The sequence below is a fragment of the Salmo salar genome, chromosome ssa13, assembly GCF_905237065.1.
Source record: "Salmo salar chromosome ssa13, Ssal_v3.1, whole genome shotgun sequence".
Classification (NCBI taxonomy): domain Eukaryota; kingdom Metazoa; phylum Chordata; class Actinopteri; order Salmoniformes; family Salmonidae; genus Salmo; species Salmo salar.
The window spans coordinates 23,633,791-23,657,846 of NC_059454.1; the positions used below are offsets into that span (position 1 = coordinate 23,633,791).

The 24,056-nt window shown below is 41.7% G+C and overlaps 2 protein-coding genes across 6 annotated transcripts; both read right to left on the reverse strand.

Annotated features, from left to right (window-relative positions):
- Nucleotides 1-491: 491 nt before the first annotated feature.
- Nucleotides 492-8,914, reverse strand: LOC106566750 (dual specificity protein phosphatase 7). Its single transcript, XM_014135106.2, has 3 exons — nucleotides 8,199-8,914; nucleotides 7,152-7,580; nucleotides 492-3,127 (listed from the first exon to the last, which is right to left on the reverse strand). Exons 1-3 carry the CDS (start codon nucleotides 8,563-8,565, stop codon nucleotides 2,817-2,819), a joined length of 1,107 nt encoding a protein of 368 aa, XP_013990581.1. The 5' UTR covers nucleotides 8,566-8,914; the 3' UTR covers nucleotides 492-2,816.
- A 5,277-nt stretch (nucleotides 8,915-14,191) lies between these two features.
- On the reverse strand, nucleotides 14,192-21,791 carry LOC106566749 (5-aminolevulinate synthase, nonspecific, mitochondrial). Of its 5 annotated transcripts, none has more exons than XM_014135104.2 (11): nucleotides 21,637-21,791; nucleotides 19,479-19,678; nucleotides 18,904-19,080; nucleotides 18,592-18,723; nucleotides 16,590-16,812; nucleotides 16,208-16,392; nucleotides 15,844-16,023; nucleotides 15,497-15,676; nucleotides 15,025-15,293; nucleotides 14,718-14,880; nucleotides 14,192-14,478 (listed from the first exon to the last, which is right to left on the reverse strand). In XM_014135104.2, the coding sequence occupies exons 2-11, from the start codon at nucleotides 19,660-19,662 to the stop codon at nucleotides 14,318-14,320; spliced, it is 1,854 nt and encodes a 617-aa protein (XP_013990579.1). In that variant the 5' UTR covers nucleotides 19,663-19,678; nucleotides 21,637-21,791; the 3' UTR covers nucleotides 14,192-14,317. The 5 variants fall into 5 exon arrangements, with proteins under 5 accessions (XP_013990579.1, XP_013990580.1, XP_045549028.1 ...); XM_014135105.2 differs by having other exon boundaries at nucleotides 21,580-21,682; XM_045693072.1 differs by lacking the exon at nucleotides 21,637-21,791 and adding an exon at nucleotides 21,179-21,502.
- Nucleotides 21,792-24,056: the final 2,265 nt, after the last annotated feature.

Here is a 24,056-nt window from a genome sequence, read left to right on the forward strand (position 1 = left end):
CAACATCCATTAAAAAAAAGTTATTCTTCGTAAGGATATTAGTCATCAAGTAGAATGGGCCTTAATTGTCACGAAATGCACATATTCCAGCTCTATGCTGTCTCATCTTCCTCTTCTCTCCAAGCAGAGTGACTGACTGGGGAGGGGAAGTGACTGTGTTGTGGTTTCAGAGACCCGTCCATCTCTGCATCCGACGTCCTGCATGGCCACAACAGACAGGAAGCCAGGCATCAGCGTGGACAGAGAGTGAATATCTCACCACACCTACAGCCTTGGGCCTTGTGCTACACAACCCAACACAACACAGACAGACAGTGGCTATCCCACAGCCTACTGAAATAAAGCACCTTGCTGACTCTGCACTGGACTTGATATTCTTCATTATGGATGTTGAGTCATTGAGTGTTGACTGAAAGTAGCCTAAGCTTTGGCACGGCAGTAGACCTGAATAACAATAAGACAGTAATAATAACACAAGAATACATAGCACATTTAAAGGTAAAAAATATACAATATATTTGTTGTATAAACTTGTACATAAATGTCTTGTACACTTAGTTTTACATACACTATACATACTGTAATTGGGTCAATTTAACTTCACATCCTTCATGATTCAGAGAAAAGGTCCCCCGTTACCAAGCGAATCTTATGTACATATTTTACAAACACATACCAAATAAACACACCCCTTTGATGTATTTCAGAGGCTGTAACAAAATACAGATATGTTATATAAAATCCCTGAAAATGTCTCTCCGTGAGGTAAGAACACATCTAGCATCATCTTCACTGGTTTCATTTCATTCCCTCTCTCTCATTCACTAAAACATTCAACTTTGAGCCGACTCGTTCCGAAACATTACTGGCAAAAACAGAACGGATCAAAACTGCACTGCATGTTTCCCTTAACATGGTTCTGCTAAAGGAAGAGTAGCTGCAAGCTGAAGATTGTGTCTATACATGACTTATCCATGACTTAATAAACAAGGTTCAGATGTCCATTATGGGTCATAACTACAAGTCATGAATTTCAAGCATGGCATATGACAATCCTATACTATACCCAGGTCCTTGGTTAAAGACAGTTAAGTGTTATGTTAACTTAGAAGGTATGATAAAGGACACAGGAACAACAGGCAGAAGAGGTACAGAACAGAAATTCAACTTGATTACATGCAGACAATGCAATGCTATTATAATTATTACAATTTACAAGAGCTTTGCAAAACAAAACTATAGGTGTTTCATCTTTAACATTTTGCAGAGGGTGACCTGTCTCAATTCAACAAAGGTAAAACGGTAATGCTCTGACATACTGTATTGCATTCCTACATGATCAAATGTTTACTCTGAAGATGACAGCAAAGTAGGGAAAATAACATAGCACTTGTCAACTACTGTTTCCCAAGATCACTCCATTCTGATGTTAAGAGAGAGAGCTGCAAATGAAGACGTTTAGAACAGTCATCAATAGGAACGTTACTGTCATCAATAGGAACGTTACTGTCATCAATAGGAACGTTACAGTCATCAATAGGAATGTTAGTCATCCACAGGAACATTAGTCATCAAAAGGAACGTTACAGTCATCAATAGGAATGTTACAGTCATCAACAGTAATGTTACAGTCATCAATAGGAATGTTACAGTCATCAACAGGAACGTTACAGCCATCAACAGGAACGTTACAGTCATCAACAGGAACGTTACAGCCATCAACAGGAACGTTACAGCCATCAACAGGAACGTTACAGTCATCAACAGGAACGTTACAGCCATCAACAGGAACGTTACAGCCATTAACAGGAACGTTACAGTCATTAACAGGAACGTTACAGTCATTAACAGGAACGTTACAGCCATCAACAGGAACGTTAGTCATCAACAGGAACGTTACAGTCATCAACAGGAACGTTACAGTCATTAACAGGAACGTTACAGCCATCAACAGGAACATTAGTCATCAACAGGAACGTTACAGTCATCAACAGGAACATTACAGTCATCAACAGGAACGTTAGTCATCAACAGGAACGTTACAGTCATCAACAGGAACGTTACAGTCATTAACAGGAACGTTACAGCCATCAACAGGAACATTAGTCATCAACAGGAACGTTACAGTCATCAACAGGAACATTACAGTCATCAACAGGAACGTTACAGTCATTAACAGGAACGTTACAGCCATCAACAGGAACGTTACAGTCATTAACAGGAACGTTACAGCCATCAACAGGAACGTTACAGTCATTAACAGGAACGTTACAGCCATCAACAGGAACGTTAGTCATCAACAGGAACGTTACAGCCATTCAAGGCCAACTTAAAGTAGCCCCATCTCCTCAGCAAAAGTACCATTCAAAAAAATCTCTGTTTGGTCCCAGAAAACATAGATCCACATTCTCCATGGCCAACCTCTCCCTTCAGACCAATGCATTAGCCACATCTGTTAGGAAAACAACTGACACATCCCCATCACAGCTGGAGAATATGAAATAACAGTTAAATCATCTTAGAGTTAGCTCATAATAATGACATTTCCTGCAATAACCATACCATAATTCACTATTATTGACAATAAGGCATCAGAGCGTGGACCAAACAAAGTATGTACTTTTTTTAAGCATACTGGGGAGCACCGTGGCCTATAAAAATCCATACTTAAATCACTTGCATGACAGGTGAGCCTCCTCAGTCTCTCTCTACCAGCTGCAGTTCCAGGAGTCTTTTCCTTTTCCTGACAGCCTACAAAAGACCATGTTGACACTGATGAAGCAACATGGCCGCCAAACCCTGCCTTCTCCGTCTCCTCACGTCGACCCCAGAGTGTCCAACTGGAACACGTTGTGATTGGTCGGCGTGGTGAAGTAGAGCTGCTCATTGGATGAGGAGCGGTTGTCACACGGGCTGTGCAGCCCCAGTGTCCTCTCGAAGTCCAGCAGCTGGCCCATGAAGTTGAAGTTGGGGGAGATGTTGGACTTCTTCCTCTTGACAAAGTCATAGGCGTCATTGAGGGATAGGTTGAGCCTCTGCATCAAGTAGGCCACGGTAACGGTCACAGAGCGGCTGATACCAGCCAGACAGTGTACCAGGACGCCACACTGCTTGGACCGAGCCTCATCTACGTGTACAAGTGAGGAAGAAGGTCAATATGAGTCAAATAAGACTGGTTTTATGATCAGATCACACATAGACTTCAGACTCTCAGGGCGTGGGGTCTAAGGGCTTGATAGTGTATTCATAAGGCTCAACACACAATAGCTAACATGTAGGCCTGCTTCTTATTGTTTTCTCATGAGGATCAAGGGAGACAGTAAGTAGACCTTTATCTTTGTTGAATGACATCTCCATTTGTCAAAGGAAATATCATTTATAGTGAGTTAATCCCAGCAGGGTGAAACGCCCTGGACTCCACCACAACCAGGATACATCAGAGTAAGACTCATGACCTGATAACCAAACTCAGGCAGCCATAGAGCGTGGAAGCCATGTTTCCTTCCTCTACCTCTAACCCCATCAACAAACTAGTGCACAACAAGCCTGGAAACACCACTAGTACAAACATACATAACCTAGAAGGTTTCCGGTGCTGTTGTGGGTTTCTGTAAGTTAGGGTTTCCCAACTTGGCCCTCCCAAGTTTTCTGAGCCAAAAAAAGTAATTATTATTTACATTTTGGTGGGACACAAAAGACTAAAAACACCAGCAAATCAGCTCCAAGTTCAATTTTGGAAATCTGCTCCAAAGTATTTCCATGCATAATAAAGAGATAATGTAAACTCCCCCCATTCCGTAGAAATGTGCGCAAACGCGACATTGAAACGAGGCTGCAAAGAAAACGAATGGGACTGTAGCAACTGTGTTGAATTCAAAATCTGGGGTGTGAACTACGTTTCTATTGAAGCGTTGATCGACATGGTAATGGCTCTATAGTATTGGAGAAAAGTTTTTTAAAAACGGACCCTCCGTTACATCGTGACGTGTCATGCCGTAACGTACAGCACGCGTAAAGCAACTATTTCTGTCTTACAATCTCTCTCCACCAGGTGTAGCACTTCTCTCATCATTTAAAAAAAAGCAATGGACAGTGACGGAGGTAAGGAGGGATACCTAGTCATTTTTTTGCGTCGTCACTGCAAGCGATCATGACTCTCAAAAGACAATGTTTACTTCTGAAGATCACTTTAGCACCGCCCTAAAAACCCGATTCAAATTCGCCACAAACCTTCAAATATGTATGTAATGACACATTATATAAACTCTTTATAGTGTTTTATTTACATTTTATAAGTTGGACAGATCGAGTGAAAAAAAGCCGTTTTCCCACACGACATCTCTCCTTCTCACTACCACGCATTATTTTCGCTTCCCCACCCGCCATTTTTAAAAAGACCCGACGGAACACATTGCCTTCTTGAATCATGCAGAAACGGGCAGCGTGGAGGTCTCGTCATTGATTTTGTTGGAAAAGGGAGAAATTGTGCTTTACAATGGTATTGACATTACAGTTGATCTGGAAGTATTACGTATTTGGGGCGCTAAAATAAGGTCAATTGTGCGGACCAAGGCGATGTACAAAAGTGAGTGAGTTTACGTTATACCTTCAGCAAGTATTCATACCCCTTGACTTATTCCACATTTTGTTGTGTAACAGCCTGCATTCATATTGGATGAAATAAGATTTTTTTCCCTCACCCATCTACACACAATACCCCATAATGTTGCAAATGTATTAAAAATGAAAGTATTCATACCCCTGAGTAAATACTTAGTAAAAGTACCTTCGGCAGCAATTACAGATGTGAATCTTTTGGTAAGAGCTCTGTCAAATTGGTTGTTGATCATTGCTAGACAACCATTTTCAGGTCTTGCCATAGATTTTCAAATAGATTTAAGTCAAAACTGTAACTCGGTCACTCAGGAACATTCACTGTCTTTTTAGTAAGCAACTCCAGTGTAGATTTGGCCTTGTGTTTTAGGTTATTGTCCTGCTGAAAGGTGAATTAATTTCCCAGTTGTCATGCCGTGTGTGTAGGTGGCAGGGAAGTCAGGCGCAGGAGAATAAAACTTGGTATAAATGGAGTAGTTTAATAACGTAAAACAAAACCTCCAAAACCAAAGTACATAATAAAATAAACGTGGGTACAAAAACCCGTCGCGCACCAATCGAATATCACGAGCATAACAACAAACAATCTCTGACAAGTGCATGAGGGGAAACAGAGGGTTAAATACACAACATGTAATGAATGGGATTGGAACCAGTTGTGTAGGAAGACAAGACAAAACCAATGGAAAATGAAAAATTGATCAATGATGGTAGAAGACTGGTGATGTCGACCGCCGAGCACCGGCCGTACAAGGAGAGGCATCGACTTCGGTAGAAGTCGTGACACCAGTGTCTGGTGGAAAGCAAACTCAACAAGGTTTTCCTCTAGAATTTTGCCTGTGCTTTGCTACATTCTGTTTATTTTTTATCCTGAAAACTCCCCAGTCCTTAATGATTACAAGCAAGCATACCCATTAACAATTGCAAGCAAGCATACCCATAACATGATGCAGCCCCCACTATGCTTGAAAATACGGAGTGTGGTACTCAGTAATGTGTTGTTTGGATTTGCCCCAACATAACACTTTATATTCAGGAAAATAAAATTGAATTGCTTTGCCACATTTTTTACAGTATTACTTTAGAGCCTTGTTGCAAACAAGATGCATGTTTTGGAATATTTTTATTCTGTACAGACTTCCTTCTTTTCATTAGTAATGTGGAGTAACAACAATGTTGTTGATCCATCCTCAGTCTTCTCCTATCACAGCCATTAAAATCTGTAAAGTCACCATTGGCCTCATGGTGAAATACCTGAGAGGTTTCCTTCCTCTCCGGCAACTGAGTTAGGAAGGACGCCTGTATCTTTGTAGTGACAGTGTGTATTGATACACCATGAAAAGTGTCATTACCAACTTCACCATGCTCAAAGGGATATTCAGTATCTGCTTAAAAAAATTGGGGCCCTTCTTTGTGAGGCATTGGAAAACCTTCCTGGTCTTTGTGGTTGAATCAGTGTTTGAAATTCACTGCTTGACTGAGGGGCCTTACAGATAATTCTATGTGTGGGATACAGAGATGAGGTAGTCATTCAAAAGTCATGTTAAACACTATCATTGCACAGAGTGAGCCCATGCATCTTATTATGACTTGTGAAGAACATTTTTACTCCTGAACATATTTAGGCTTGCTATAACAAAGGGGTTGAATACATATTGACTCAAGGCATTTCAGCTTTTAATTAATTAGTACAAATTTAGAAAAACATAATTCCACTTTGACAATATGGGGTATTGTCTGTAGGCCTCAATTCAATTAATTTTAAATTCAGGCTGTAACACAACAAAATGAGGAAAAAGTCAAGGGGTGTGAATACTTTCTGAAGGCATTGTATGTGACCGTATACAAACGTAAGCAAGGTTTGGGCAAATTGCAGTCTATTTGTAGACTACAAATGATTTGCAATCATGTTCTGGCCTGCTCAATAAACAAATCACCTCGCAGCTGAATCTAGTTGATGATCCCTGCTGTAAGTTTTTTTTAAAGACTTGTTTTCCATCCTTAAATAACAGACACTAACAATGATCCAGGAAGTTCATCAGTAGCACAGGTACTGTCCCTTGTGCCGAGCAAGGGACTTCAGTCCAGCTCTCTTTTTGACTAATACATAGCCGAAGAGAGGAGGTGGTGGATGGACCAATATATATATTTTTTTTTATAGAGAGAAAAAAAATTATTAAGACACCAATAGACAGTTATGTTGACTTGTGACATTTGTAACCAGATGTGAAAATAAAAGTAAAAGCCATAGCTTCATCACACAAGGGGGTTTCAGTGATGAGCAATACCACTGGGAATACCAGGAACTTCACGGTAACAATGATTCAAATCATAATACAAATATGACTAAAATACAACAAGAACATTAGGTGGACAGCAAACAACTTCCTCTTTCTCACTGTAATTCACAGAAGTGTATCATATACTAGGTATGCCCGTGTGTCATTTGCTACAGGCTTTGTTCTCCACATATAGTACTTTTTGGAACACAATGTGATCTATCATGTTCTCCCCCACACAGTAAGTCAGCTACTCACCGATGAAGGATATGGCCTCTGGAAAGAACTGGGACAAGTTCTGACTCCAGTGGTCCGAGATGGGGATCTGCTTGTACGTAAAGAGGCCGTCATGTTCAAACATGTTGGGGAGGTTGGGTGTGACGTTCAGGATGTACTTGATGTTGTACTGGCCCAGCACGTCCAGGTTGGTGGAGTCTTTGGCACAGCCCAGGTAAAGGAAGGGGAGGATCTGGACTGGGAAGGCAGGTTGGATGTTGGGAAGGGGGCTCTCCTCCGACTCGGTGGCGCTGCTCGGCTCACGGTCCGATTCACCATCTGAGAGGTCGGAACTGATCCGGAGACTTCCGAAGCCTAGGACAGAGAGCGGGGGAGAGGAGCTGGGACAGGAGCTGTCCAGGAGGGTTTCACAGTGCTCTGGGTACTCGGTCTGAAACTTCCCAAATCCCCCTGAGATCAAAATAACCAAGGAGTTATAAAATTGTGTATGTGTTGTCCTGTGTATCTCAGCCAAGCATTATATTAATATTATTATTATTATTATTAAAACTGTAACAACAGAACAGAGATTGGGGTCAAATATTATTCGTTAGAGTTTAAATATAATAACTGACAAGTGATCAAATTAAGTAATAGGCTGTGTACTACGTTTTGTTTACTATGAATAACATGTTAATAACATGTGAATAGGACTGACTCAATAACAATTGTATGCCATCTATACCATTACTGAAAACTGTATGGGCAATAGTTATTTCCTTCACAGCAGAACATTCATGAAATGCATGCCCTTTTCCAACAGTAGCAAAACATGGCGTAGCCATTTTGGAATTTTAATTAAGATTCTCAGTCACACTACTTCTCAAAGTTTGAGAGACAAAAGATGTGGGCTACCTTCAAAACTATGCTGTATTGTAAATACTATCTATATAATTAAAATTGATTGATTTGAGTTGTTTGTCTAAAATATATTTTAACCCTACTTTATATACAGTGCACGGAAAGTTAGACAGGGAATAATCTACATATCCTATTGAAAAACAATATCATGGCAAAAATGGAACTTGCCTTCCAGGTAATATGCTTTACATCCGTCGTCCCATAGTTTCTGAAGAAGTAGTCCCAGAACCGAGCCAGTGGCCCCATCCTGCCAGTCCACAGTGCACTCATCGTACAGAATCACTGTATCTGTATTGCAACGTCTAACGAATTTCTCCTTGTCATCGTGGTTCGGTATGATAGTTCGGATGGGTATGTTGCCCTTCTTAAACCTTCGCAGCATCAATGCTGGAATTGCCAAATTGATCGCCGTTTCTATGTGGGATGATTCGTAAAGCTCGTGCGATCGGCAGTCCAACAAAAGCAGCGAACTTCCCCCGGATTCCAACTCGAGTTGGAGCCATTCTACGCTTTTACTTTCAGTCACATTAGTCATATCGAACTAAATATCATGTTACATTCATGCAGGTAGGCTAATACACAAATGACGCTACATTGTACACCAAGCGACGAATGACTATTTCGAGGAGAAACACTGGAACATGTAAACTCAAGCATCAAAGCTCAAATGTTTAAAAAAAAATGTATCAAATGACCGGTTTGAGCGGGAGCGTTGATTTCCCTCTAGCCACATATACACGCCCAGGTAAGCAACTCCTGCATTTGTTCCTATGCAATAATAACACCAGACATTAACACGAACTATTCGACACTGACAGTCGCACTGCTTGGAGCACGGTCTCCCTTTGCCATTCCGATGCAGAGGAAATGTACTTGACAGTGGAGCAACTCAAGAGAGGGAGGTGCTTGCTTCAGGATTTAAAGACGTAGATGGAGTTTGCAAAATGTGGTTTGTAATCCCTCCTCTAGGCTACTACTGTGTAATAAATAACCTATTTGAAAGTGTATTATAATTTTATTATTATTTTAATGTTATTTTATTATTAAATTAGGTATACAGAAAATGCATTATTCTATCAATCTTTGAATGATCAAAACAGTTTTTTTTTTCACTCGTTAATTATGTTTAATATGTAGGCTATGTAACATAATTAATTGCAGCCCACTACCTGCTCTTTTCTTATTTGAATGCAGTGATAGTTTTTATTCTTGGTCATGTGTGGTCATATCAATGTAAATATTTGCATATGATAATAAACACTGAGGACCACAGGTTAGCCTATTGACCTTTTTATGTGGATGCTGGCCAAAACACAATATTTGAGATGATATCATCCTGTAACACCATTGAACCTCATCCTCTCCAGTCTCATAGCATGGCATACTGGGGTAACACTATTTGGATAGTCCCAAGTAGATGTTTTGTAGATGTTCTGTAAATGTTCGATAACTGTCAACAACATTTCAACTAACTATCCACTAAGCCTAAACCCCCTAACCTTAGCCCTGATCCTAACCATAACCCCTATGCTTATTCTAAACCTAACTTAGTAAGCAGTTGCTTATCAACATATAGTTTGTTGATAGTATAACCATCTGTAGATCATCTATATGGGAATATCCAAATAAAGTGTGACCCATGCGTGTTCTGAAAAGGGGTTGTTGGTGGGGGAAAAATCCCCAAAATTGGCGGCTTTCCTTTGATCATTTTTAATAGAATTCCACCCAATTATCTGTGTGCAGTATGCTGTGTGCGGATGTTCCTTCCTCTCGCTCTCCCTCGAACATAGCCTATACCCACCCAGTCCCCAACCTCTGATTTTACCCCGTCATTATGGGATTCATCATCTGTGAACAGAGCCATAGTGGAGTGAATGTTACAGTGAGGGAAAAAAGTATTTGATCCCCTGCTGATTTTGTACGTTTGCCCACTGACAAAGAAATGATCGGTCTATAATTTTAATGGTAGGTTTATTTGAACAGTGAGAGACAGAATAACAACAAAAAAATTCTAGAAAAACGCATGTCAAAAATGTTATAAATTGATTTGCATTTTAAATGAGGGAAATAAGTATTTGACCCCTCTCAATCAGAAAGATTTCTGGCTCCCAGGTGTATTTTATACATGTAACGAGCTGAGATTAGGAGCACACTCTTAAAGGGAGTGCTCCTAATCTCAGCTTGTTACCTGTATAAAAGACACCTGTCCACAGAAGCAATCAATCAATCAGATTCCAAACTCTCCACCATGGCCAAGACCAAAGAGCTCTCCAAGGATGTCAGGGACAAGATTGTAGACCTACACAAGGCTGGAATGGGCTACAAGACCATCGCCAAGCAACTTGGCGAGAAGGTGACAACAGTTAGTGTGATTATTCGCAAATGGAAGAAACACAAAAGAACTGTCAATCTCCCTCGGCCTGGGGCTCCATTCAAGATCTCATCTCGTGGAGTTGCAATGATCATGAGAACGGTGAGGAATCAGCCCAGAACTACACAGGAGGATCTTGTCAATGATCTCAAGGCAGCTGGGACCATAGTCACCAAGAAAACAATTGGTAACACACTACGCCGTGAAGGACTGAAATCCTGCAGCGCCCGGAAGGTCCCCCTGCTCAAGAAAGCACATATACATGCCCGTCTGAAGTTTGCCAATGAACATCTGAATGATTCAGAGGACAACTGGTTGAAAGTGTTGTGGTCAGATGAGACCAAAATGGAGCTCTTTGGCATCAACTCAACTCGCCGTGTTTGGAGGAGGAGGAATGCTGCCTATGACCACAAGAACACCATTCCCACCGTAAAACATGGAGGTGGAAACATTATGCTTTGGGGGTGTTTTTCTGCTAAGGGGACAGGACAACTTCACCGCATCAAAGGGATGATGGACGGGGCCATGTACCGTCAAATCTTGGGTGAGAACCTCCTTCCCTCAGCCAGGGCATTGAAAATGGGTCGTGGATGGGTGTTCCAGCATGACAATGACCCAAAACACACGGCCAAGGCAACAAAGGAGTGGCTCAAGAAGAAGCACATTAAGGTCCTGGATTGGCCTAGCCGGTCTCCAGACCTTAATCCCATAGAAAATCTGTGGAGGGAGCTGAAGGTTCGAGTTGCCAAACGTCAGCCTCGAAACCTTAATGACTTGGAGAAGATCTGCAAAGAGGAGTGGGACAAAATCCCTCCTGAGATGTGTGCAAACCTGGTGGCCAACTACAAGAAACGTCTGACCTCTGTGATTGCCAACAAGGGTTTTGCCACCAAGTACTAAGTCATGTTTTGCAGAGGGGTCAAATACTTATTTCCCTCATTAAAATGCAAATCAATTTATAACATTTTTGACATACGTTTTTCTGGATTTTTTTGTTGTTATTCTGTCTCTCACTGTTCACATAAACCTACCATTTAAATTATAGACTGATCATTTCTTTGTCAGTGGGCAAACATACAAAATCAGCAGGGGATCAAATACTTTTTTCCCTCACTGTACATTCATATAATGCTAAGGCCCTGATTATCTTAACTTCTAACCTTTTCAGAAACACTGGCCTGGCCTACATGTTTGTCCTGCCAGAAGACATCTCTGGCTCTCTTTCTTTCTGAAAAGGAAGCACAGGATGTGTTTTGTTATAATCACATAGAGGATTACAAAGACGATGATTGCAGTGGAAAGAATCCCCAGGACCACCACTGATGAGTGTGTATTTGTGCTTGAGATAACGAGCGTGTGTGTGTGTGCACATGAGTGGGAGAGACACGGAGTTCTCTCCTCAGAGTGCAGTGCAGAGCCGTGGGCTGCTGATATTCCCGATAAGGAACTGCAGGGTGTGCATTTACACTATGATGAATGATGTGAGTGTAAGAAAATGAGGTCAAATACAATACAGAACGTAGTGTACAGAAGGCTCTGCCAAGTGCACTAAGGTGGAAAGTTTACTCTGCGAATGACATTCTGGAGGACGAAATTAGAGCCTGGGATTGGGTTTGCGTTTTGGGATTGAGACATTTACTTGATTCAGCAGCTTTGATTCACCAGCTTTTGAGCCCATATCATAAAAAAACATGGTAATTACTAGGGAAATGCCATACATGCATATTTCAAAGTAACCCCATTTAAAAAAAATTGTTCCACCACAACATTAGCAGCCACATGCATACATTTTCATTTTAAATGCATATCATAATGACATTTACATTTGTCATTTAGCAGACACTCTTATCCAGAGCAATTTATAGTTAGTGCATTCATCTTAAGATGGCTAGGTGGGACAACCACATATCACAGGCATAGAAAGTAAATTTTTCCTAAATAACGTAGCCATCGGGAGTCAAGTGCAAGTGCTAATTAAATGCACTCTGAATAATGATGTGTGTACTGTTGCCAGATGACTGCTCTCTTGCATCCAACTACATACAAGAAACAATAATATATTATACAAACAAATCTGAACTCAAAATGACTTAAAAAGAGGGTATAAACAGTCTCAATGCTGCAGTAAAATGAGACTCTCACTATGATCAATTAGGCCTGGCTTTGCATGAGTGGTGCTGGCCACCTGACTAGTGCACTCAGAGAAGCATTCCAATTACATAATACTCTCAGAACGTGAGCTCATGAGAAAACTCTCCTTCGGTCTCTCGCTTTCTTAGGAACAGCAGGATATATCTTTGATTTGCCTGGATACTGACTTCCCATGTTTGAGAGAGCTGCTTTGAACCACCTCACGCACCCCATTCGTGCACAAACTCTTTTCATGTGCAGATGTTAAGTGTGTAGCTAACCCTCGTAAATAATAGAGAAGTGTTTTTTCTCCTCGTTAATGTAACATATTGGAAACGATGAAGGCATTTGGGTCATGGTGCCTACCCGTTAACCATCACGTTGTTAAACAGCTTCCACCCCAAACTACAAAATGTGGTCACCTGATGACAGACATTTCTTTAACATTTATATCCTGAAACGTTGACATTATCAATTTGGAACCATTGATAAGAAAACAGTCTATATGTCATGGTATGCCTTCAAAACATTGACATCACTTATATCGTCTTTGGTTTTGAAGCTAAGAAAAAAGTCATACTATCCTGTTGTATTATCCCCATCTAGTGGCACATTGCAGTTGCTGCACACACAGTAGACGAGGAATGATTGTAGTATGAGAGACAACACAACTCTAGGAAATAAGATGCACTGCTCCTCCCTCTGGTGGAAAGAAGAAAGGCATGTTGAAGGTACTGATCAGTTAGTTATACACCTCAATGACTGACCTACAAGGCAATAGTAATATGCTACTACTACTAAGGGTATTCAAACTTTGATAGCATGTCAAATAGGACTCAAGTAATAAAAGGGACTCATGACCAAGTGGCCTTATGAATATGATGTGCAAAAGTACTAAAGGAACAAATCGAAATTGCATGTTGCCCCTCAAGCTTCACCATTTCATAATGTCACATGTTTACCGTTTGAAAAAGACCCTATGGGGTTTTGAAAGAAAACATGTGCACACACATTAAACAATGAATGATGTGTAATGTTCTGGAGGGTTGACTCCATTTGAAGCCCTCTAAACCTAGATTAGTTAGAATGAAAACTGTTAAAACAGAGTATAGTAAATCCAAAAGGCGGCTTGTTCTGCGCCGTCTGGGAGCCTTTAGCTTATGCTAAATGAGCAAATATTGAAGGCACAAAGCAGAATAAGTGTACGAGGGGGCACAATGCCACATTTGTCAGCATGTTAAAACACAGTTAAGAGGGCAATTGTACTAAAATTGGAGTAATGGCTCAATGGAATTATTGGGGGAATAGGAACACCCCATGGTTAACATCAACCAGCACTAAAATTACACAAACAAATCAGTTGCAAATTCTGAAAAACATTGGATGTCATCCATTTCAGACTAAAACGCGTAGAGAAAATAGTTATCAAAAGTGTGTTCTGACAGTGGTTTCAAATTTGCTGAATCACTCTGGTGAGGTGTGGTAGAGCAAAGTGCATATTTAATGTTTGTCAAGGCTGACATTTGGTTGAGAGACAATGTTACATCATTTCCACGTTGCCAAAATGATAAGATCATTTTCCCTGTCAACCCTGACCGTATCTTTTCAAAATAAATTGTAGTAACAGAACAGTTGCTCAAGAAATACAATAGCAAAAGTATAACTTTCCCCAAACATTTATTTGTAATTAAGAATATTTCATACATGGTGATGGAGTTGTACATTGATAAGAGAATAAATATCTTAAATAGAGATTTGATATGGGGAAGGGGTATATAATTAACTTTTAGGCTCTGGCTGATATCACATGACTCATCCCGGTGAAGAAAGACCTCTCTCTCTCGGTCATCAGCTCAAAGTGGAGAGGCTGCTGGCAGAAGTTACACTCCCCTGACGAGTGAGGTTTTAGCTCCAGACCCACCTCCTTCCAGGCCTTCACCAGACGTTCTGTGGCCAGGAACACATTCACATGTAATGGATCACATTTTAGTTAAACTTTATTTAAAAAATAAAATACAAGTAAACACTATACCAGATACTGACTTGAGTTCTGAATGCAGTCAGCATGGACAGATTTATCCCACCAAATGGAGGCCATTTTAGCAACATTGAGTAAGTTAAAACCATCCAAATCCAAAACTATTACATGCTAAAAACCACAAAGACTTATTGGGGGGTGTGCTTACCGACAAAGTACTGCATCATCTGGGGAGTGTGGTGTGGGGTGGGGGCGATGCGGAGGACCTCCTCTCCCCGAGCCACAGTGGGGTAGTTGATGGCCTGCACATAGATGTAGTAGCGAGACATCATGATGTCACACACCTCTGTGTTCTTGGCTGCGTCCGCCACCTGCAACAAGGGGTCAAAGAAGAATCCTCAGGTGATAAATTAGAAAACGTTTTCTCTTAGCAGAACTATAACAGCCACTGTTGATACAATGTCCCTTCTCTTGTTTCCATGGTTTAAAACTTGATTAAAACAGGCCTGTCTTACACGGACAGGGATGATGTGGCTGGGGCAGTAGACAACGGGCAGGCCCGAGTCCATCAGCATCTGGCGAAGCAGCTTGACATTCCTCTGGTGTTTCCTGCGCAGCACACGGCCCTCCTCCCCCTTCAGGGTGTGGATGGACTCCCGGGCCCCGGCCAGCAGCATGGGTGGCAGGGAGGTAGTGAAGATGAAGCCTGCTGCGTAGGAGCGCACCGTGTCCACCAGGGCGTTGGTACCGGCGATGTAGCCGCCCACACAGCCAAATGCCTTACCTGGATGGGGGATTGAATATACGAGGTAAGGTATAAACCAGGTAAAGATGTTTTTAAATTGATCTGATGGTCTGGGTGAGTTAAATATTTGATCATAACAATATTAATTTGAAGGGGGTGGGGGGGAGTGTAAGACAAATACCTACAAAAGGTGCTATAGCAATGACATCTTATCATTATAAGCAAGCCCCAAGTCATCTTACCGAGAGTCCCTGAGATTATGTCCATTTTGTGCATGACACCGTCCCTGTCGCCGATGCCGCCTCCCCTGGCCCCATACAAGCCAACAGCATGTACCTCGTCCACAAACGTAATGGCCCCAAACTCATGGGACACGTCACACATCTCATCCAGAGGACACACAGCGCCTAGAAAACAACCTCCTTTAGATTCCCACAATCAGATTGGATAACAGGCAAGTTTTGTATATCCAGTACACATCAGGAAAAGTGCTTTCTTTACGTATTTTTGGTTCTAATTCTGTCTCTATGATTTGTTTAAATTTCAAAATAATAATAATAAAAAAAACTGCAACAAAACGTAAACCCACCATCCATGGAGTGCACGGTCTCAAAGGCCACAATCTTGGGGGTGGCAGGGTCAGACTTCTGCAGCAGCTCTCGTAAATGGTTGACGTCGTTGTGACGGAAGATGAACTTCTTGGCCCCGCTGTTCCTTATACCCTGGATCATCGATGCATGGTTCCCTGCATCGGAGTAGATCTCACAACCTGGGAGCAGGATTTTTTACATTTGTTTTTATACAGATCATTTAGAGATCATTTTGTCCCTTAGCATGTAATATAATGTAAAGTGGAGAACCAGTCATTTTTTAGCTACTATAGAACATGGAATGAAGAAGTGTATGAAAAACTACTAGGTTTGAGTCAGTCGTTTCAGAATCCGTATCAGTACCTGGAAGCATCTTAGCCAGAGTGAATAGCGTGGAGTCATTTGCCACGAAGCAGGAAGTGAAGAGCAGCGCAGCGTCTTTGCCATGCAGGTCGGCCAGATCGTACTCCAGGTCCACATGGAACTTACTGGTCCCTGAGATGTTCCGTGTTCCTCCAGCTCCTGCCCCGTGCTTCTGTAATGTATCCCTAAAGAAAGAGAAGATGCCTTTGATAAGAAATTGTCTTCTTTGGAAAACTACGAGTGGAACTCCACATTTCTAAGATGGTGTTATAACTGCATGCCTAAGGCTAGGATCTCTGCCCATCTAGTCAACCTCCATCTTAAACCATAATCCTCCTTAATCAACCATCTACATTTCCTGTGACCTGAATGCCCCACACACATGATGGCTTGGTTGACGCGGGGGTGTCGGCTCATGCCCAGGTAGTCGTTGCTGCACCACACGGAAACGTCTCTCTTGATGAGGAGCGACTCAGAGTAGTCGTCTGCCATGGGAAAGGACGTGGCGCGCCGGTTCACTGTCTTAAACACCCGGTAGCTGTGATCCTTCTTCCTGGCATCGATCTTCTTCTCAAAGAACTTGTCGTAGTGGAAGTTGGCAGATGCTGCAAAATAAATACGACGTGTAAGGTTTTGTGACTGTAGTTTGGATGTAGCCTCTTTCTAAAATCAGGGGTACCCAAACAATCCTTATACAAAAATATAATATGTAGCCCCAAGAAATGTTCCCTCTAATCTGCTGAGCGCAAACTTGAACGTTGTGAAAATTCTGTGCAACTTCCGCCGCATGTTTACTGTGAACACTGGAGAGTGTGCCAGCTTTAAGTTACAGTTTTAACAGTGACCAAGTAGGCTACTGTGGCTATTTTATCATAATGTAGGATTACCAGAGTGGCCTACCATAAACTATGGAGAAAATGCATCACATAACATTTGAACATGAAAATAGGAGTTCTATCATTCAGCCTACAGTAGCAGCCAATGTGTGGTGTTTAAAGATGCAGGGCTTGACATTAACCTGTTTCTCCACTTGTCCTTCAGACAAGGAAGTGACTGAACATTTTGTTGTGTTTTGTCTCTTTCTGTCTTTCTCTCGGAGGACCTGAGCCCTAGGACCATGCCTCAGGACTACCTGGTATGATGACTCCTTGCTGTCCCCAGTCCACCTGGCCGTGCTGCTGCTCCAGTTTCAACTGTTCTGCCTGCGGCTATGGAACCCTGACCTGTTCACCGGACGTGCTTGTTGCACCCTCGACAACTACTATGATTATTATTATTTGACCATGCTGGTCATTTATGAACATTTTAACATTTTAACATCTTGACCATGTTCTGTTATAATATCCACCCTGCACAGCCAGAAGAGGACTGGCCACCCCTCATAGCCTGGGTCCTCTCTAGGTTTCTTCCTAGGTTTTTGGCCTTTCTAGGGAGTTTTTCCTAGGGAGTTTTTCCTAGCCACCGTGCTTCTTTCACATGCTTTGCTTGCTGTTTGGGGTTTTAGGCTGGGTTTCTGTACAGCACTTTGAGAATATCAGCTGATGTACGAAGGGCTATATAAAAATACATTTGATTTGATTTGTTGTTTGATTCACGACTTTACAAAATAAAATGAATTATTATTCCCATACCATTATTACAAAGAATCAGACAAATTATGCCAACCTCTGCCTATTGGCTACTTAGCTTATTCAAATCTGTCTCAAAATACAACACTTCCCCTTTAAGACATAAAAAAAATATATCTTTATGTGACTCGCTTTTCAAACACAGCTAGAAATGTACACGTTTTGTGCTCTTGTAGGAAGAAATAACTCCCACATTGCTGACTACAAATTAGCTTTAACTGGGCTAATAACTCACTAACTAGCAAAGAATATGAAGAAATGTGCACTTGTGGCTACAGTACATGCAGCTCTCGGTTTGATCTCAAAACAAGCCCAACCGCTCATGCTGTAAAACAGTCCAGTTCAAAGTGAATGGCCAACATTTGTTGACAATGGTCTATTTGCATATAGGCCTACTGCAGCTCTGATTGGTTATGGCGCAGCGGTTTGTGTAGAGTATGGGCCTGAGTAGTGCCTGTCAATGCAATAGAATCATAGTCTCCGCTGCATTCTGCCTACAACAAAATATCTTGCACAGTTAGTTTTGCATACTACGTCTTGTATAGTTAGTTTTCTTTCAGTATGTTGCATTGAAAGTGGCTAATATTGTGTTGATTCGATCACAATTCCCACAGTAAAGGGAAACGTTGACAGTGTTAAGTAACAGGGAAAATGCTAGAAAGTTGAGGGAAGTAGAATCTCGTGCTTCCCTGCGCACGCAGCTTAGAAGAAACATTTGCCCCAAGTGTAAGAGGATACACGTGAGCAGGTGCTTACCTTTGGGCAGGTTGTCTTGCAGTAAGTGAGAAACCTTGGGGGGGCGCTGTTTCAGCATGTTCTTCAGGGTGCCTAGGTCAGCCCTGTCAGCGTTGATCAGGTCCACCACAGTGGGATCCACTTGGGACTTCTCTGTATCAATAAAGGGGATAAACACTGTTAAAGAGTGATCAACTAGACTCCTATGACACATTTCCACTATGATAAATTCCTTGAAAAGGTGACTATCCATAACAAGCTTTATAAACAGACACATAACTGACCTCTGCTTACACAACTGAGCGGAGAAGGTCAAAGACAGGTCACGTTTACCTGTGTGGACTGTGCTCCTGTCCTGTACGTCCTCTGACAGCTCGATGCAGGCTTCCCTCACCACACTGGTGTTCTTCTGCACCATCTCAGCCGCCAGGAAGGGGCATTTGGAGCCCACAGGCTGGCCAACAGGGGGCATGGGGTGGCCCGGGGGCAGCTGGACCCCCTTCTCTGACTCTACAGCGACAACAAGAGGAGGATCTATATTTGATTAACTTAAATACATGAATCGATCTTTTATTAAATTATTTAATTATTTTGGCCTATTTGGGCACTGAGGAAAATATGAAAAAAGAAATGGTGTTGAGCATAAATGCTGTTGAGTGTAAGATTCTTCACAGCCCAAATAGGTTACATTCATGACTATTTGTATGGGTGAGTTACCAGTCACATTTGCACAGTAATTTTTTGATTAAGAACAATTTGTTTACAAAGAAGCATTGAGCCCTACCATAAGCAAGCCTCAAGCTAGATTAGTAAAATAGCACAACATTGCTCCTCTATGCAATAAATCCATAATGTAGCCCATCTAAAACCATTTATAATAAGTGACTATGGGGAACTAATGTGCTCACCATCGTTTGTTAGTGTGGACACTGAGACTGAAGAGGAGAGGGCTCTGGCCAGAGGGCGTGAGGCTAGGTCCATCATCACTGGGCACTTCAGGGCATAGCCAACCAGGGATGACTTCCCTGCCAGCTGCAGGAACGCCCGGGGCACCATAGTCAGGAAGGGGCATCGGCGGATAACAGTGTCCATCTTAGACCCTCTGAATCTGGGAAGGGGAAACGAAGAGACATGTTGGTCTAGCCTATCACTGGAATCAAATAAGATTTCCTTTCTGGTCCCAGATTGACAGCAGATCAGATGGATGGTAGAGCTTGGTGCATTTGGTGAGGCGGTGAAACATGATCAGCGGAGATCTATTTATATAAGCTGGGGGGGTCAGAGAGGGCTACCACACTAAGCTCTGTCTGTGTAGGCTACTTTTGACTATCATAACATTTTTTTTTTGTACCTTTATTTAATTAGACAGGTCAGTTAAGAACAAATTCTTATTTTCAATGACAGCCTAGGAACAGTGGGTTAACTGCCTTGTTCAGGGGCAGAACAACAGATTTTTACCTTCTCAGCTTGGGGATTCGATCTTACAATCTTTCCGTTACTAGTCCAACGTTCTAACCCCTAGGCTACCTGCCGCCCCACATGAGGTCACATTAGAATCACCAGGCTTTCATCTCTAGTAGCACGCCTACTTCAAAACAAAACATGAAAATGAAGAGCAGGAAAATAAAATGAATATTCTAATGAAACAAAAACTTTGTCCTAAAACAATCAGTCCTCAAGAGATCTAAAGAGACCAGACATTTAGACAAGGCTATATTGTATTATAAATATGAACAACCAAAATATAGCCCATCATGAGCATAAAGATCAATGCCAAGATGTTGAAATTCATAAGTCCAAATAGTCTCAGCCATTAAAAACAAACAAACATTCCTTACCTGAAAACATCCCATTCCACTTTGACCGAACAGAAGGAAAATAACTTTCTAAACATGACTGAAAAGATACTAAACTAACCAACATAGAGAGAAGAGTAGAGGTAAAATGCTCATAGCCCGAGGCATCACTTTCATTCAGCTTGTAGTCAGCTGCCCTTGACAAGAGGAAAAACAGGAGGGCCACTCAAGAGCCTGCCTGAAACCATGGACAACAACACATAAGACTACAACAGCTGAGAGGATACTTACCAAACAAAAGACAGCACAACCATCTGTCTGTTCAAGTGAATCATTGTAATATAACCTAGGACTACCATCCCATCTATATTTTCCCTCTTTATCAAACCAGGGGCTGGGTCCATGTTGCATCACAGCTCATGTAATGCAAAGACCCACTGACACTGTATGCACAGCCACAGCCATTGCCAGTCTTTGTTAAATAACTATGGTCTGACTATCTAGCAACAAGTCAGGTGAGGTACCTCTACGCTCTTTTTTCTTCCAGGAATCATAGCTATACTATAGACCTACTACTCACTGCTATGAGCAGTCACTGTAAAGGTCATAAGCCAATTAGCTGGGTGCTATATGGCATGATCACTTTGGATTGGTTACCCTATCTAAATTTAATAGAGGTCTCTTAGACATACCTACATGAATCAACATTTACCAATGATCAAAACAAACTCAGTGAAAATGAATAAGATAAAATAATATCTGTGAGCTTCAACATTGATATGATTTGATTGACAAAACTATAGCTTACTTACTTTCAACAAGTGTGCAACAATATGCAGGCTTCCTTCAAAAAGCAATGCAATTTTGTGGTTGGACAACTTTCTGATCGAACACTAGAAGGTAGCTAGAACCAATCGTTACCATACTCAGAGCAGATAGAGCATTTACACACAAACAAAAATCGGAGCCATGCTTTACTTCTAATACCCTTCTATTTGGCAGTGTCCACAGCGTGATAACGTCTCTACTTTCTCTCTGATTAGCAGCGAAAAGAGATCAAGGTCAAACTTGTCTGATTATTATCCAGACTGTCTTTGGCTAGCTAACCAGCTAACGTTAGTTGTGGATAACTGATGGAGGATGCGCATGCAACAACAGTCCAGCGAAGCCACTAACTGGCATAAGCAAGCAAGCTGGCTAGCTAGCTACCTACCTACTTAAACGGTGCACATTCCGTGCAGTTATTGGTTTTAAAATATCGTTTGTTTACCAATTGAAGTTTCTCTGGTCTCGGTCACACACTCTGCCTGGGTTTCAACAACACTCTGTCCGATGACGCCGGCACTGTTTTACACGCAAGGAGCCACGCCTGCCAAAGGCTCGTCGATAGCTGCTATAGCCACATAAACCCCGCCCATTTCAATGTATCTTCTTAACATTTTATTTTAAACCTAACCCTAACCACACTGCCAACCGTATACCTAACCCTAACCTTAAATGAAGACCAAAAAGCAAAAATTTTTTGGTTTGGGTGCCAATTTTGACTTTGTGACTGTGAAATCTGACTTTGTAGTTAGTGTTTCATAATGAAAATGATGTTTCATAAGCACCAATGATCACTGTCTCCATCTGGTGGCACATACTAATCATTATATGGTATTACATATTATTGCTTAAAAACGTTTTCCTGACATGACAATAGGAAAAATGGCATTACCTTTGACTAGTGGCCACAAGAAGCTGGGTGCACAATTATTAGCAGCTAGTGTCTGTATATCACAGTGCCTAAATACACAAACAGGATTTGTTTGATGATATCATAGCATTGTCCTCTATGGAAAGTAAAGTCTGCAACGCCTCCCTAGAACTGGACCAGTCAATACTTCCATGAGACCAACACAACTTTAGACAATACTTCCCCCCTACCTACAGTTGAAGTCGGAAGTTTACATACACTTAGGTTGGAGTCATTAAAACTAATTTTTCAACCACTCCACAAATTTCTTGATAAACTATAGTTTTGCAAGTCGGTTAGGACATCTACGTTGTGCATGACACATGGCATTTTTCCAACAATTGTTTACAGATTATTTCACTTACAATTCACTGTATCACAATTCCAGTGGGTCAGAAGTTTACATACACTAAGTTGACTGTGCCTTCAAACAACTTGGAAAATTCCAGAAAATTATGTCATGGCTTTAGAAGATTCTTATAGGCAAATTGAGTTAATTGACATCATTTGAGTCGATTGGAGGTGTACCTGTGGAAGTATTTCAAGGCCTACCTTCAAACTCAGTGCCTCTTTGCTTGACATCATGGGAAAATCTAAATAAATCAGCCAAGACCTCAGAAAACAAATTGTAGACCTCCACAAGTCTGGTTCATCCTTGGCAGCAATTTCCAAACGCCTGAAGGTACCACGTTCATCTGTACAAACAATAGTACGCAAGTATAAACACCATGGGACCACGCAGCCGTCATACCGCTCAGGAAGGAGACGTGTTCTGTCTCCTAGAGAGGAACGTACTTAGGTGCGAAAAGTGCATATCAATCCCAGAACAACAGCAAAGGAACTTGTGAAGATGCTGGAGGAAACAGGTACAAAAGTATCTATTTCCACAGTAAAACGATTACTATATCGACATAACCTGAAAGGCCGCTCAGCAAGGAAGAAGCCACTGCTCCAAAACTGTCAGAAAAAAGCCAGACTACACTTTGCAACTGCACATGGGGACAAAGATCATATTTTTTGGAGAAATGTCCTCTGGTCTGATGAAACAAAAATAGAACTGTTTGGCCATAATGACCATCGTTATGTTTGGAGGAAAAAGGGGGAGGTTTGCAAGCTGAAGAACACCATCCCAACCATGAAGCACCGGAGTGGCAGCATCATGTTGTGGGGTACACTTCACAAAATAGATGGCATCACGAGGCAGGAAAATGATGTGCATATATTGAAGCAACATCTCAAGACATCAGTCAGGAAGTTAAAGCTTGGTCACAATTGGGTCTTTCAAATGGACAATGACCCCAAGCATACTTCCAAAGTTGTGGCAAAATGGCTTAAGGACAACATAGTCAAGGTATTGGAGTGGCCATCACAAAGCCTTGACCTCAATCCTATAGAACATTTGTGGGCAGAACTGGAAAAAGCATGTGCGAGCAAGGAGGCCTACAAACCTGAGTCAGTTCCACCAGCTCTGTCAGGAGAAATGGGCCACAATTCAACCAACTTATTGTGGGAAGCTTGTGGAAGGCTACACAAAATGTTTGACCCAAGTTAAACCCGAATAGAAAGAGGATTGGGAGGCCTCGGTGCACAACTGAGCAAGAGGACAAGTACATTAGAGGGTCTAGTTTGAGAAACAGATGTCTCACAAGTCCTCAACTGGCAGCTTCATTAAATAGTACCCGCAAAACACCAGTCTCAATGACAACAGTGAAGAGGCGACTCCGGGATGCTGGCCTTCTTGGCAGAGTTGCAAAGAAAAATCCATATCTCCAGACTGGCCAATAAAAAGAAAAGATTAAGATGGGGAAAAAGAACAATGACACTGGACAGAGGAACTCTGCCTAGAAGGCCAGCATCCCAGAGTCACATCTTCACTGTTGATGTAAGTAAGCATTTCACTGCTACACCTGTTATTTATTAACCATGTGACAAATAACATTTTATTTGATTTGATT

Coding starts and splice junctions, on each gene's coding strand:
- LOC106566749 (XM_014135102.2), bottom strand. CDS start 20,464: ATGTTTAGAAAGTTATTTTCCTTCTGTTCGGTCAAAGTGGAATGGGAT. Junction 15,294..15,496: donor CATAATCTCAGGGACTCTCG/GTAAGATGACTT, acceptor TCCCCCATCCAG/GTAAGGCATTTGGCTGTGTG. Junction 14,479..14,717: donor GATGATGCAGTACTTTGTCG/GTAAGCACACCC, acceptor TCCTGGCCACAG/AACGTCTGGTGAAGGCCTGG.
- LOC106566750 (XM_014135106.2), bottom strand. CDS start 8,565: ATGACTAATGTGACTGAAAGTAAAAGCGTAGAATGGCTCCAACTCGAG. Junction 7,581..8,198: donor TAAAGCATATTACCTGGAAG/GCAAGTTCCATT, acceptor TTTTGATCTCAG/GGGGATTTGGGAAGTTTCAG. Junction 3,128..7,151: donor AGAGGCCATATCCTTCATCG/GTGAGTAGCTGA, acceptor TTGTACACGTAG/ATGAGGCTCGGTCCAAGCAG.